Source organism: Chiloscyllium plagiosum, chromosome 43 (assembly GCF_004010195.1).
Source record: "Chiloscyllium plagiosum isolate BGI_BamShark_2017 chromosome 43, ASM401019v2, whole genome shotgun sequence".
Classification (NCBI taxonomy): domain Eukaryota; kingdom Metazoa; phylum Chordata; class Chondrichthyes; order Orectolobiformes; family Hemiscylliidae; genus Chiloscyllium; species Chiloscyllium plagiosum.
Window position 1 is genome coordinate 14520033 of NC_057752.1, and position 14551 is coordinate 14534583.

At 46.3% G+C, this 14551-nt stretch overlaps 1 protein-coding gene across 1 annotated transcript in view; it reads left to right on the forward strand.

The window, feature by feature from the left end:
- Positions 1–8272: 8272 nt before the first annotated feature.
- LOC122543269 (bridging integrator 2-like) overlaps positions 8273–14551 on the forward strand; it is an 81230-nt gene continuing 74951 nt past the window's right edge. Inside the window, exon 1 of the mRNA XM_043681748.1 lies at positions 8273–8485. Within this exon, the coding sequence (XP_043537683.1) occupies positions 8402–8485 (84 nt within the window). The 5' untranslated portion in view covers positions 8273–8401. The remainder of the gene's footprint in view (positions 8486–14551) is intronic.

A 14551-nucleotide genomic window follows, 5' to 3' on the forward strand; every position in this document is an offset into this window, starting at 1 on the left:
CCCGGGTTCGATCCCACCCTTGGGCAACTGTGTGTGTGGAATTTGCAAGTTCTCCCCATGTCTGCGTGGGTTTCCTCCGGGTGCTCTGGTTTCCTCCCACATTCCAAAGATAGGGTGGATTGGCCATACTAAATACCCATAGTCTCTAGGGATGTGAAGGTTGGATGAGTTAGCGACGGTGGTCATGGGGATAAGGGGGTGGGTGTGGGTGGGATGCTCTTTGGAGGGTCGGTGCAAACTCGATGGGCTGAATGGCTTGAAGGAATTCTAAGTTCAGTGCTGGTTCTCTTAGCTTGACAACATTCAGTTTTATTTGTAAGCGGCAGGAATGCACTGACAGTGTCGCTGCTGCTGACGCTGGGCCTGTGATTAGGCGAGCGTCTGCCAGCCCTCTGGAACTGTCACGCCACCCACCACTCTGCCATCATTGGGCACCCAGATGTTTCCCGTTTGGACATTCCAGATGAAGCTGAAGCAAATGAGATGGGGTGAGTTCTCTGCTTCCACCCAACTGCAGCAAAACAGAAATGTCAAGAGGCATTGCCTGGAAAAACACACTCCTGATATGACAGATAGAGTCATAGAGATGTACAGCATGGAAAAAGACCCTTCGGTCCAACTCGTCCATACCGACCAGATATCCCAACCCAATCTCATCCCACCTGCCAGCATTTGACACATATCCCTCTCAATTCTTCTTATTCATATGCCCATCCAAATGCCTCTTAAATGTTGCAATTTTACTAGCCTCCACGACTTCCTCTGGCAGCTCATTCCACACACGCACCACCCTCTGTGTGAAAACATTGCCCCTTAGGTCTCTTTATATCTTTCCCCTCTCACCCTGAACCTATGCCCTCTAGTTCTGGACTCCCCCAGCCCCAGGGAAAAGACTTTTTCTATTTATCCTATCCATGCCCCTCATAATTTTATAAATCTCTATAAGGTCACCCCTCAGCCTCCGATGCTCCAGGGAAAACAGCCTCAGCCTGTTCATCCTCTCCCTATAGCTCAAATCCTCCAACCCTAGCAACATCCTTGTAAATCTTTCCTGAACCCTTTCAAGTTTCACAACATCCATCCTGTAGTATGGAGACCAGAACTGCGCACAGTATTCCAAAATCCTTAGCACCCTGCAATAGGAACTCTGATGGTTGAGAGAGAGAGAGAGAAAGATGTCACAGTTTCCACAACCAGCTTCAGACCCCCCCACCCCCACCCCCCCAACAACTGAGATTTAAAAATTTTTTTTCTGATAAGAAAACTTACCTTGGAACAGCTGAGAGCTGGAGTGGAGCGGGCTGGAGGCCAGGAGTGACTGACAGCTGAAGCAGAGTAGGGATGGTTGGTGGACGGGGTCTGGCACAGGCAGTCAGCAGCATGTGAGGCCGGTCTGATCACATGTGGCAGGCCCTCTGCTGAGCTACTGCAATGTAATGTTGACCAGGCCGCAATGTTTATCCTTTTAACTATCTTATTTCTAACTTGTACTATGAATCACTGTAAGGTAATGCAACTTCTTTTCTTTTTTATTCCTCTTTTTTGTACCTAGGTACTTTGTACCTAAGACACACCACAAGATGCAACATTGTAAACTTTTTACTGTACTCCTATACTTGAGTACACGAGACAATAAAGGATATAATATTTAATCCGAACTGAAATAACACCCCAATTACCTAAAACCCTGGTTCTGAGTGAGTCTGACTTCACCTAGGCTGCTTCTATTGTTCTAACTTTATAAACAGCACTTAAAATAGTTGAATCTTTAACAGCTTTCTGTTTTAGTATTGCTGTAACAATCTTTACAACAACAAATTTAATCAACGAAGAGTACAACAACACAAGAAATGAGGATAGGACGGAGAGATCAAAATCCTAACAATGGTCATTCAGATCAAAACAACAACTAATGATCTCAGGTGTCTATTAACAATCAACCAACCAAGGCATCAAAATTTGCTAATACTAATCTTCCCACCAGAACAATTCAGTCTCTCGCCTCAATTTTTTAGATCAGTAAATTGGAAAATGTGGAAAGTATGATCCCAAAGATTTCAAACAGCTTCAGGATTGGACACCAAATCAAATGTAGAACATGTTCTCTACTGAATGGGAAGGACATCAGACCATGTCTTACACAGGCATCAGTTCAATGAGAAGCCAATTATATTTGACAACTGCCAAGCAACTTTGGATCAATATTTCACTTCAGGAACAAATAAGACACTGGCAGGATCACACTTTGACAGCAGAAAACAACTTTCAGAATGGTGTGTAGGTCACTTTATTAATCACATGTATGCACTATTTGAACCATGCAACTTAGGACAAGAGGTCATTTGTGAGTTCATCATCATGGTCTCTCGTGAAGATGTTGGGAAGATGTTTCAATTGGTAAAGGGAAGATCTTTTAGAATGGAGATAAGGAGAAACTTCTTCAACCAGAGAGCGGTGAATCTATGGAATTCATTGCCACAGAAGGCTGTGGAGGCTGGGTCATTGAGTAGATTTAAGACTGAGATTGATAGGTTCTTGAGTATCAAGGGGAGCAAGGGAGAATGTGGGTGAGAAACTCATCAGCCACGATTGAATGGTGGAGCAGAATCAATGGGCTGAATGGCCTAATGTTTGCTCCTACGTCCTATGGTCTTATAAATCAGTTACTGAGCTGTTTCAATAAAGACAATGGAACTCTAAAATGGGCAGTTCAAAATCCACTCTGCAAAACTGCAGTTGGACTCAAACTGTTAACTCCATTCTTCTCTCCACAGATGCTGCTAAACCATCTGAGTTACTCCAGCACTTGTTTTATTGTTTCTTTTTCCAAATAGCAGTGAGTCGAAAATTGTCTAGAAGTATTACACACAAAACAAAGTTCTGTTTCACAGAATTGCGGTGTAGGAGGAAAAGCACAGCCGGTCAGGCAGCATCCAGGGAGAATCAACGTTTCGGGCACAAGCCCTTCATCAGGAATGAGGCTTGTGGGCCAAGGGGGCTGAGGGATAAATGGGAGGCGACTGGGGCTGGTAGGGCTCAAGGTAGCTGGGAATTAGATTTAGATGACTTACGGTGTGGAAACAGGCCCTTCGGCCCAACAAGTCCACACCGACCCGTCGAAGAGCAACCCACCCAGACCCATTCCCCTACATTTACCCCTTCACCTAACACAACGGGCAATTTACCATGACCAATTCACCTAACCTGCATATCTTTGGACTGTGGGAGGAAACCGGAGCACCCGGAGGAAACCCATGCAGACACGGGGGGAATGTGCAAATTCCACACAGAGAGTCGCCTGAGGTGGGAATTGAACCCAGGTCTCTGGCACTGTAAGGCACCAGTGCTAACCACTGTGCCACCGTTGATGAAGGTGGGGGAGAAGGTGATAGGTTGGAGAGGAGGGTGGAGTGGATAGATGGGAAAGGGGATGGACAGGTCAGGAGGGCAGTATCGAGTTGGAGGCTTGGGACTGGGATAAGGTCAGGTGGTAAGGGTTTGGCAATTGGACGCCTTACATCGACGCCTGGAGGGAAGACGCCTCATCTCCCTCCTTGGGACCCTCCAACCACGCGGGATCGATGTGGATTTCACTAGTTTCCTCATTTCCCCTCCCCCCACCTTATCCAGTCCCAAGCCTCCAACTCGACACCGCCTTCTTGAACTGTCTTACCTGTTCATCTTCCTTCCCATCTATCCACTCCACCCTCCTCTCCAACCTATCACCTTCTCCCCCACCTTCATCAATGGTGGCACAGTGGTTAGCACTGGTGCCTTACAGTGCCAGAGACCTGGGTTCAATTCCCACCTCAGGCGACTCTCTGTGTGGAATTTGCACATTCCCCCCGTGTCTGCATGGGTTTCCTCCGGGTGCTCCGGTTTCCTCCCACAGTCCAAAGATATGCAGGTTAGGTGAATTGGTCATGGTAAATTGCCCGTTGTGTTAGGTGAAGGGGTAAATGTAGGGGAATGGGTCTGGGTGGGTTGCTCTTCGACGGGTCGGTGTGGACTTGTTGGGCCGAAGGGCCTGTTTCCACACCGTAAGTCATCTAAATCTAATTCCCAGCTACCTTGAACCCTACCAGCCCCAGTCGCCTCCCATTTATCCCTCAGCCCCCTTGGCCCACAAGCCTCATTCCTGATGAAGGGCTTATGCCCGAAACGCCGACTCTCCTGTTCCTCGGATGCTGCCTGACCTGCTGTGCTTTTCCAGCGCCACTCTCTCGACTCTGATATCCAGCAGTCCTCACTTTCTCCCATGGTGTAGAAGGAGGCCATTCAGCCCATAGCACTTGAACCAGCTCATTAAATAAGCATCGTGACCTCGTGCCAATTTCCTGTCTTTTCCCTGTGTACTTGCATGTTGTTTTTATCCAAATAACCATCCATTACCCTTTTAAATGCCTCAATTGAAACTTCCTCCACCACATTTCCAGGCAGAGCATTCCAGATCCTGACTACTTGCTGAGTTGAAGAGTTTTCCTCCCACATCACCCTTGTTTCTCTTGCAAATCACTTTGAATCTCTGTCGTCTTGTTCTTCTTCCTTTCATGGGGGGGAACAGATCTCCTTCTCAGTCTTCCTCCCTCCAGGGAGAACAGTCCCAACCTCTTCAATCTATCCTCATCGCTGAAGTCTCTCTTTCCTGCAACCATTCTTTTAAATCTCTTCGCTCCAGTGTGTTCACATCCTTCCGAAAGTGAGGTGCCCAGAACTGTGCACGATACCCCAGCTGAGGTCGAACAGGTGTCTTGTAGAAGGTCAACATCACCTCCCTGCTCTTGTACTTTGTGCCCCTATGAATAAAGCTGAGGGCACTGTGTGTTTTATTCACTGCTCTCGCGCCCCTTGTCCTGCCACCTTCAATGATCTGGACACATCTACTCCCAGCTCCCTCTGTTTCTGCACCTCCTTTAGAATTGTGCCCCCTATTTGATACTGTCTTTCGATGTTCTTCCCGACAAAGTGCATCATCCCACACTCTAACTGCCACTGTCAGCCCACTCCAATAACTTGTCAACGTCCTTCTGGAGTTTCAGCTTGCCTCCTCACAATTCTTCAAAGTTTAGTGTCATCTGCAAACTTTGGAATTGTCCCTGCTCGCCAAGATCCAGATCATTAATATATATCAGGGAAAGCAAAGGTCCCTGGGAAACTCCACCATATATCTTCCTGCAGCCTGAAAAATATCCATTAACATTCCTCTCTGTTTCTTACCACTCAGCCAGTTTTGTATCCACGATGCTGCTATCTCTTTTATTTCATGTCCTGTAGAACAGCATTCTACAGAGAGCTCTGATGAAGAATCACTGGACTCAAAACATTAACTTAGTTTGCTCGCCACTGATGCTGCCAGACCTGCTGAGTTTCACCAGCAATTTCTGTTTTTGGCCAAGGGGAGAGACAGTTTGTCCAACAATCTGAGAGAGTAAGGGGTGGAGCTGGAGGACCAGGGATAGAGAACTGGTCCTCCAACATTCTCAGTGAGTGAGAGGTAGAACTGGAGGACCAGGGGAGAGAGACTGGTCCCCCAACAATCTCAGTGAGTGAGAGGTAGAACTGGAGGACCAAGGGAGTGAGACTGGCCCTCCAACAATCTCAGTGTGTGAGGGTGTAGCTGGAGAAGTAGGGGAGAGGGAGACAGGTCCTCCAACAATCTCAGTGAGTGAGGGGCATAGCTGGAGAAGCAGGGGAGAGAGAGATGGGTCCTCCGACAATCTCAGTGAGGGAGTTCTGATGAAGATTCACTGGATTCAAAACTCTGTTTTCTTCCCACAGATGCTGCCAGACCTGCTGAGTTTCGCCAACAGTTTCTGTTTTCAGTTTCACGTCTCCAGCATCCACAGTTCTTTGTTTTGTCCTGCAGAGAGTGTTGACTACTTAAATCTCAATATGGAGCTGCCGGTGTTGGACTGGGGTGGACAAAGTTGGAAGTGACAAGACACCAGTTCATTGCACCTGACGAAGGGGCTGCACTCCGAAAGCCTGTGATTTCAAATAAACCTACTTACATCTCAACAGACCATTTGAAAAATAGACTCTGTGTGACAGCTTCAACACAAAATCCTACGCAAATATCAAGTGTTAGAGCATCAGGTGTAGGTGTAAAACTCCAGATCAGCAAAGAGAAAATTGTAGGAACGTTTTGAAGATGTGCTAGCCTAAAGAACATATCAACCTGAATCCTTCCCAACTCGACCTGTGTATTTGTGGGGGGAGCAGAACTGTGAAAACCTGGTCAATTCTGCTCCAAGCCAAGTTTCTTTATATGAAGAACAACCACCTATAGATGAACAGCTCCACTCTTTCTCTTCAGAGAATTAACACCCAATCCAGACGCTAATGTCAGAGAAGAAACAGTCCATTGACCTCACACATTCCTCCAGTTATATCAATGCAAAACTATTCAGTAAGTGCTACCCATTTAGGGTATGCGAGTTGTGAACACAGCCCAGATCATCATGAAAGCCAACCTTCAATCCATTGACTCCATCTACACTTCCTGTTGCCTCGGGAAGGGAGCCAACGTCATTAATGACCCCTCCCAGCCTGGTAATACTCTCCTCCAACTTCTTCCGTCAAGCTGAAGATACAGAAGCTGAAATACATGTACCAACAGGTTCAGGAATAGCTTCTTCCCTATTGTTATTAGATTGCTGAATGGACCTCTCTAATTTCAAATCTAATGTTGATCTTGCTTTGTGCACCTCTTGTGCAGTGTAACCCTGCATTTTTTGTTCTGTTGAAGCACTCTATGATCTATATTTCCCTGTTTGTTATGCGCTGTCTGAACTGCTTGCAAAACAGAACTTTTCACTGTACTCAGGTACGTGACAATCGAAAATCAAATCGAAATGTCAGATTGCTCGATCGATTTGATCTAATGGAAGCCAGAAAATTAGCAAGCTCTCTAGCTTTACTGTAAGTGTTCCTGCACATAATTATAGACTTTATTGAGCTACCTACCAATGCAGATGAGTCAAACCAGAGGCCTGGGGAGCAGTGGAAAATAGAGGTAAAACATTGTGCTATGTTGTAAAAAAGAGGCAATCTGGGTACCTGATTCAAGATGGCAGTCAATGTTTGTGCTGAGGGAAGGGAGTGGGATAAAGCCTGGGGAGGGGTGCCATGCAAGTGCTTTAGGACCCTGGAGCAACTTTGTGATGGTGTTACAGAGCTGCTGCTCACTGGGTGTAAATAGCACAGTGTGGACGAAGTGAAGAAGAAAAGCAAAAATCACGCAGGGAAGCTTGTGAAGTAGACAGAGTATAAAATTGATGAAATAATCTTTCAATAATGTGATAGTAGGATCAGAGCCTTAATATAAAACAAAAGGGGTTATGAAGAAGCCCAAGCCCAAAGAGAGTTCTTGATCTTACCTGTTCCTCAGCAAATCCCTGGGGTGGGGGAGTCCAGAACTAGAGGGCATAGGTTTAGGGTGAGAGAGGAAAGATATAAAAGAGACCTAAGGGGCAGCTTTTTCACTTATAGCGTGGTGGGTGTGTGGAATGAGCTGCCAGAGGAAGTGGTGGAGGCTGGTACAATTGCAACATTTAAAAGGCATCTGGATGTGTATATGAATAGGAAGGATTTAGAGGGATATGGGCCAAGTGCTGGCAAATGGGACTAGATTGGGTTGGGATATCTGATCAGCATGGACGAGTTGGATTGAAGGGTCCGTTTCTGTGCTGTACATCTCTATGACTAAATCTGGCTTCAATCCAAACTCACGGATTTGAACATCAAACCACAACTAAAGAGCTTCTCAAGCAATGCATTTTCGACCCTAACCACTCACTGCATCACAACGATTTTCCCTCATGTCCCTACTGCTTCTTCGACTCAATGGGTTTAAGTCCATGCCCTTTCTTCTGGATCCCTTAATGAATGGGAACCACTTTAATGAATGGGAACGGTTTCTCCCAACTAGTTCTCAAACCGGTCTTTGTAACGTGAAGTTTCTCAACCCTTGAACCTTTCCCTTCTGAGCATTCGCGCTTTTCGGGAAGTGTGGAGCTCAGAATACTCCAGCTGAAACTGAATTCGTGTCCAAGACAAGTTGTATACTCAGGTGGACTATGAAGTACTGAGTTTAAAAAAATGTGTCACCTTTCAATACGAATAAAAATGTACTTTTCTTTTTGCGGTTCCAGACACTTTTACACCTCTTGGCCAAAGGCAGATTTAAAATGCTCGGGACTGCTCCTCTACTGAAAGAGTTCGGTTCCTCCTCACAAAATATCATCTAAGATCAGAAGCGGATGTAAAGTATGACGGCTTTTTCTAAGATCTCACTTCCTCATAGGCAGAGAAGCTGAGAGTTGTCGGTGAGGCTGGGGGTGTCGACTTGACACAGAGTAGGAACAAGCGACGGGCAATTGTGAAGGAACGCAAAGGTGCAATGGCTGAGACTCCAAGTAAACCTGGAGGGGCCGGAATGTTTGCCAAGCACGTGCAGAAAAGGTTCATGAGGGCACAAGAAATGGTAACGAATCCTTTTCCTCCATATTGCTCTGTTTAAAGCTTTTGCGTTTTCTCTTTCCCTCCCTTCCATTTTATGAGGGGGCGAAAGAAACGATTTGAGCCTTTCGACGGTGTGTGCATCTTTACCTTAGCTGTCTCTTTTTTCCCGGGCAAAAGTCAGGACTGCTCCCAGCCTCATTCCTGATGAAGGGCTTTTGCCTGAAACGTCGATTTTCCTGCTCCTCGGATGCTCCCCCCCCCCCCCCGCCTTCCGTTTCTTTGGAAGGTTTTGCTGCCACACTCAGTTCAAAGGGCACTTGGAGTAACATGACCTCTTGGTTGCATCGATCAGAACGATATTTGCAGAATACGCATTGGCAAAGGACATATCCTGGTGTAAAAGTCTATTTAAAAGATCACTTGTCTTTCATAAATGAAATAAACTGACTAGTTTTGCGCTGAGGAGCTGACGGGATGGTTGGTGTACAGTGTGGTCACAGAGCTGTCAAAGCGGATGTTTAGATGTGAAACTTTTACTGGCAGCTTCAAGTTGAGAAAGAGGAATTTTTTTTCTGTCAAAAAGAATTGAAGCTCAGTTCTGAGAGAGACGTTGGTACAATTTGCTGACTAAGCTCTCCATCATTCGCATTCAACGAAATGAAAAACAAAACGTTGCTTTCTGCCCGGGCCTCTTGTTAAGGAAGGACGAGGTTGAGCCAGGGGAGGCTAACAGGAGCAATCCTTTGCACATTGTGGTCGCAGCAGTGCCACAGGATGTCGGTTGCCGGGGCTGCATTGCTTCGGAGCTGGTAGCTGGGACCTCGCACCACAGAGCTGTTCAGCGAGCTGCCTGCAGGATCGTCAACCACCATGGGACATCCTGAGACTCCCTATGCCTGGTCCCTGGCCCCTGCATTCAGCTGGCCCTACATAAGCACGCTCAGGTTGAGATGAGTACTGGGGGCCCTTATTGTGTACAGAGATGATGTCGATTAAAATGTGGAGGGGAATGTTAAGGTAATTTGCAGATGACACCAAGATTGGTTGAGTGGTTCAAGATGGATTTAGGTTACAGGATAATATAGATGGGTTGGTCAGAGCAGCGCCAGGTGGTAATGAACACTGACAAGTCTGAGGTGAAATACTGGAAGAAGAAACAAGTTGTGGGAGTATCTAATGCATGGGGTAGCTCAGAGGAACAGGGGGGTAATTACCCAGAGATACCTGAAGACACCAGAGCAAGTGAATAGGATAGTTAAGAAGATATAGGGGACACTTGCTTTCATCCGTCACAGCGTAGAGTATAAAAGCAAGGAGGTAAGGTAAGGGGGTGGATAGAGCATTGGTCAGGCCGCAGCTGGAGTACTGTGAGCCAGTTCTGGTCACCTCACTACAGGAAGGATGTGATAGCACAAGAGGGAGTACAGAATAGGTTTACCAGGATATACCTACAGAGAGACTACAACAGCTTGGATTGTTTTCTCTCAAGCAGAAAAGACTGAGGGGGGACATGATTAAGGTGTACAAGATTATGGACAGGATGAGTAGAGAGCAGCTGTTCCCCTTGGTTGAGGGACCAACGCTAGTGGGAATAGTTTTAGGGTAAGGGACAGGAGGTCCAGAGATGATTTGGGAAAAACATTTTTCACTCAGAGGGCAGTGGGATTCTGAAATGAGTGGCCTGGGAAGGTAGTGGAGGCTGGAAACCTGACAACCTTGTAAGAATATTTGGATGAGCACTTGAAATATCATAACGTTGAAGGATATGGGACAAATGCAGGAAATTGGGATGAGCATGCCTTTAGTGGTAGTTACGTCAATGCAGACATGACGGACCGAAGGGCCTTTTCTACAGTGTGTGAATCTAGAGTGGGGAGAGGGGAGATAGTTCGTTTGCTGTACCCACCTTTGAGCTACAAAACCCAACAGAAATGACCCTGTATGACTTCAGATAGTTCTGTAGCAGCCCAGTGTGTCAGAGACACAGGGCTGCTTTAGAGTTACCCTGATACACTGCTCTGGGAACTTCAAACGAAAAGAGAAACCTGACCACATTTCCCTGGGAGCACAAACTCCAAAGTTCCACCTGAAGCTGCCATGATTATAACACTGAGAATTTGTTGCCAGCTGTTCCCTCTCCCTTCCAAAAATCAAGGTGATAATCATCTCTCTGGGGTAAGTCATAGAATCCCTACAGTGTGGGACCCATCAAGTCCACACTGACCCTCTGAAAGAGCATCCCACACCCCCTGACCCCATAACCCTGCACTTCCCATGGCTAACCCACCCGGTCTGCATATCCCTGGACACTACAGGCAACTTGGCATGGCCAATCCACCCTAACCTGCACGTCTTTGTAGGAGGAAACCAGAGCACCTGAAGGAAACCCACACAGACACAGGGAGATTGTGCGAACTCCACACAGACTGTTGCCTGAGGTTGGATTCAAACCCAGGTCCCTGGTGCTGTGAGGCAGCAGTGCTAACTACTGAGCCACCGTACCACCCAAGTCCAATGTGCTATCTCAGAGTGAGGCAGTAACACACTCAAATCAGGAGGAAGGTGGACAAATGTTGCTTCAGTTGGCTGATCCAAATAGGCCTGAAGCCTCAGCTCGCTCCTGAGCATTGAAGGTTTCTCTTTCCAGAAAGGGGCCTCCCATTGCTCATTTCCATCCTATGGGTTCTGGGTGCCACGTATGCCAAACTGCTCTCTGCCATTCCCCAGCCCAAGTTCATTGCAATGAAAAGAAAGACAGAAAGTAGCTGGAGAAACTCAGCAAGTCTGCTCTCATCTGCAGAGAGTGACACAATGTTTTGGGCCAAGGAACTGTTCTTCAGAAATTATTGGAGCTAGGAAAAGGTTGGTCTGTATTGCTGAAAATGGGGTGGGGGAGAGGGAGGGAGGAAATGATAGATGGAGTTTTTAAAAAAAATTATTCATTTTATGAGATGTGGGTGTCGCTGGCTGGGCCCAGTATTTATTGCCCATCCCTAGTTGCCCCCTTGAGAAGTTGGGGAAGAGCTGCCTTCTTGAATCGCTGCGGTCCATGTGCTCTGGGTTGACCAACAATGCCCTGAGGGAGGGAATTCCAGGATTTTGGCCCAGCGACACTGAAGGAATGGCAATATAGTTCCAAGTCAGGATGGTGAGGGGCTTGGAGGGGAATTTGCAGGGGGTGGTGTTCCCACGTATCTTGTCCTTCGAGATGGAAGTGGTCGTGGTGTTTGGAAGGCGCTGTCTGAGGATCTTTGGTGAATTTCTGCAGTGCATCTTGTAGATGGTACACACTGCTGTTACTGAGCGTTGGCGGTGGAGGGAGTGGATGTTTGCAGATGTGGTGCCAATCAAGTGGGCTGCTTTGTGCTGGATGGTGTTGAACTTCTTGAGTGTTGTTGGAGCTGCTCCCATCCAGGGCAAGTGGGGAGTATTCCATCACACTCCTGACTTGTGCCTTGTAGATGATGGACAGGCTTTGGGGAGACAGGAGGGAAATTACTCGCTGCAGAATTCCTAGCCTCTGGCCTGCTCTTGTAGCCACTGTGTTTATATGGTGAGTCCAGTTCAGTTTCTGATCAATGATAACCCAAAGAGCCCAGAGAGAGAGAAAATCAGTTGGGCAGACAAAGGAGAAGGCAAAGGTCAGCCTGGGAGAATGAATAGCTGCTAATGGGGACCACTAGTGGCTGACAATGGGTTGTATATGGTAGCAGCTCATGTGATAACAAGGCTTGGTTTGTGGGATTGGGGTTAGGACATTGGAAAAAGTGCTCTGGCCCTGAAATTATTGAACTCAATATTAAGTCCAAAAGATTGCAGGGTTCCCAAATGGAAAATGAAGTGCTGTTCCTCCAGCTTGCGCTGAGCATTGCTGGAGCACTGCAGCAAGCCTGAGACAGCGATGGTCCTCGGATGCTGTCTGAACTGCTGTGCTTTTCCAGCACCACTCTAATCTAGACTCTGGTTTCCAGCATCTGCAGTCATTGTTTTTACCCTGAGACAGAGATGTTGGCCAGGGAACAGGGTGGGGTGGTAAAGTAGCAGGCAACCGGAAGCTCAGCGTCTTTCTTGTGGACAGAACGTAGGCAAGCAGTCGCCCAGTCTACACTTCCTCTCCCAATGGAGAGGAGACCACGTTCTGAACAGCAAATGCAGGAGACTAGATTTAAAGATTGACAAGTGAAGTACTGCTTCACCTGGAAGGTGTGTTTCAGGTCTTGGATCATTTATATCTCTTTTACATCTCTATCACTGCTTTATCACCTAAAGCCATCCCTTTGTTTTTATTTTGCCCTGGACACCCTCACCATCTGTTCCACTGTCAGCAGCATAAGAAAAAAAACATAATTTTCCAGCTCCTTTCAGTTCTTAAGGAGAGTCATTCTAGACTCGAAAGGTTAAATCTGTTTCTACCTCTGCAGTTGCTGCCAGTTTCTCTCACATTCTCTTTTTTTAATTTCAGATTTTCAGCATCTGCAGTATTTTACTTTTATCATTGCATGTGTGCACATGCGAGGCTGGGCTCTGAGCAAGTGTGCGATTGTGAATTGGCAGCTCGTTGCTCAGCTCTTCAAAGGAAATGAAAACAGAGAGAGGTTAAACAGAATGTGGTTTCACCCACTGCCTGTTTGAAATTAACGGCAGCAGTCAATATGAACTGTTTGTCTGTTGATGTTGGTAGCCTGAGAGCCACACGCGCACACACACACACCACATAATGGACTGCTGAATCACAGAATAGTTGTAGAATCATCATAGAATCCCTACAGTGTGGAGACAGGCCCTTCGGTCCAACAAGTCCACACCGACCCTCCGACGAGTTATGGTCATTCAGCCCATTGTGTATGCACCAACTCTCCAATGAGCAGTATTCTTTGTTGCCAGTCTCCTCTCTTCCCATATCCCAGCATGGCATTTCTATCCAAACAACCTTCCAATGCCCCTCTTAAATGCCTCAATTGAACCTGTCTCCACCACATTTCCAGGCAGTGCATTCCACACTCTAACTACCCACTTTACCCCTGCTTCTTTTGCAAATCACTTTTTACACCTGTGCAATAGGCAGGGAGTTTCTCCCTATCTACCCATCCCCTCATGATTTTGGAATCCTCTATCAAATCTCCCGTGAGCCATCTTCTCTCCAAGGAGAACAGTTCCATCTTCTTCAATCTGCTCTCCTAACTGAAGTTTCTCATTTCTGGAACTATTTTTGAAAACCTCTTTTGCATTTTCTCCAATGTGTTCACATTCCTTCCTCAAATGAAGTGCCCAGAATTGAAACAATATTCCAGGTGAGGTCGAATAAGTGTCTTTTTGTAAATTCACCGTCCCCTCTCTGCTCTTGTATTCTGTGCCCCTTTTAATAAACCCACTGACACCATATGCTTTATTTACTGCTCTCGCCACCCGTCCTGCCATCTTTAATGATTTGTACACATATACACCCAGGTCCCGCTGCTCCTGCACCCCGTTTGTACTGTTAAATATTATCCTGTCTCTCCATGTTATTCCGACAAAAATGGATCACTTCACACTTCTCTGCATTGAACTTTATCTGCCACCGATCTGGCCAGTCCATCAACTCCTTTCAGAGTTCCACACTATTTTGCTCACAGTTTACAATTCTCCCAATTTATTGTCATCTGGAAACTTGGAAATTGTTCTCTGGGTGCCAAGATTGACATATATATATATCATAAAAAGACTTTGCAAACTTACCTGTGGCCGAGGTAGTGTCCTGGTAAGGATGTGACAGTTTAAAACTCTGAATATGGTGACCTTGGCTTAGTGCAGTATTATGATTTGCAATTTTCAAAATTTCAGCTTGATCAGTTAGCGTCACTTGTTAATTGTTAATGCCTCATTGATGTTGAGCTATTTATAGGCAGGTTCAAATTTATTGCTGCACTTTTTCACTGAGTGAAATGATTATTCTCTAATAAATTGGCTCAGTTATCTATTAGAGGATTATCCAGATATGAAGCTTGACTGAGTTACGAGTCACCGTTTCGGTTTTCTGATCGGAGGAATTAATGTTGTTGCCGAGCAATTATCTCCTTAACAGATAATTAATGTGGGCTTTATAAAC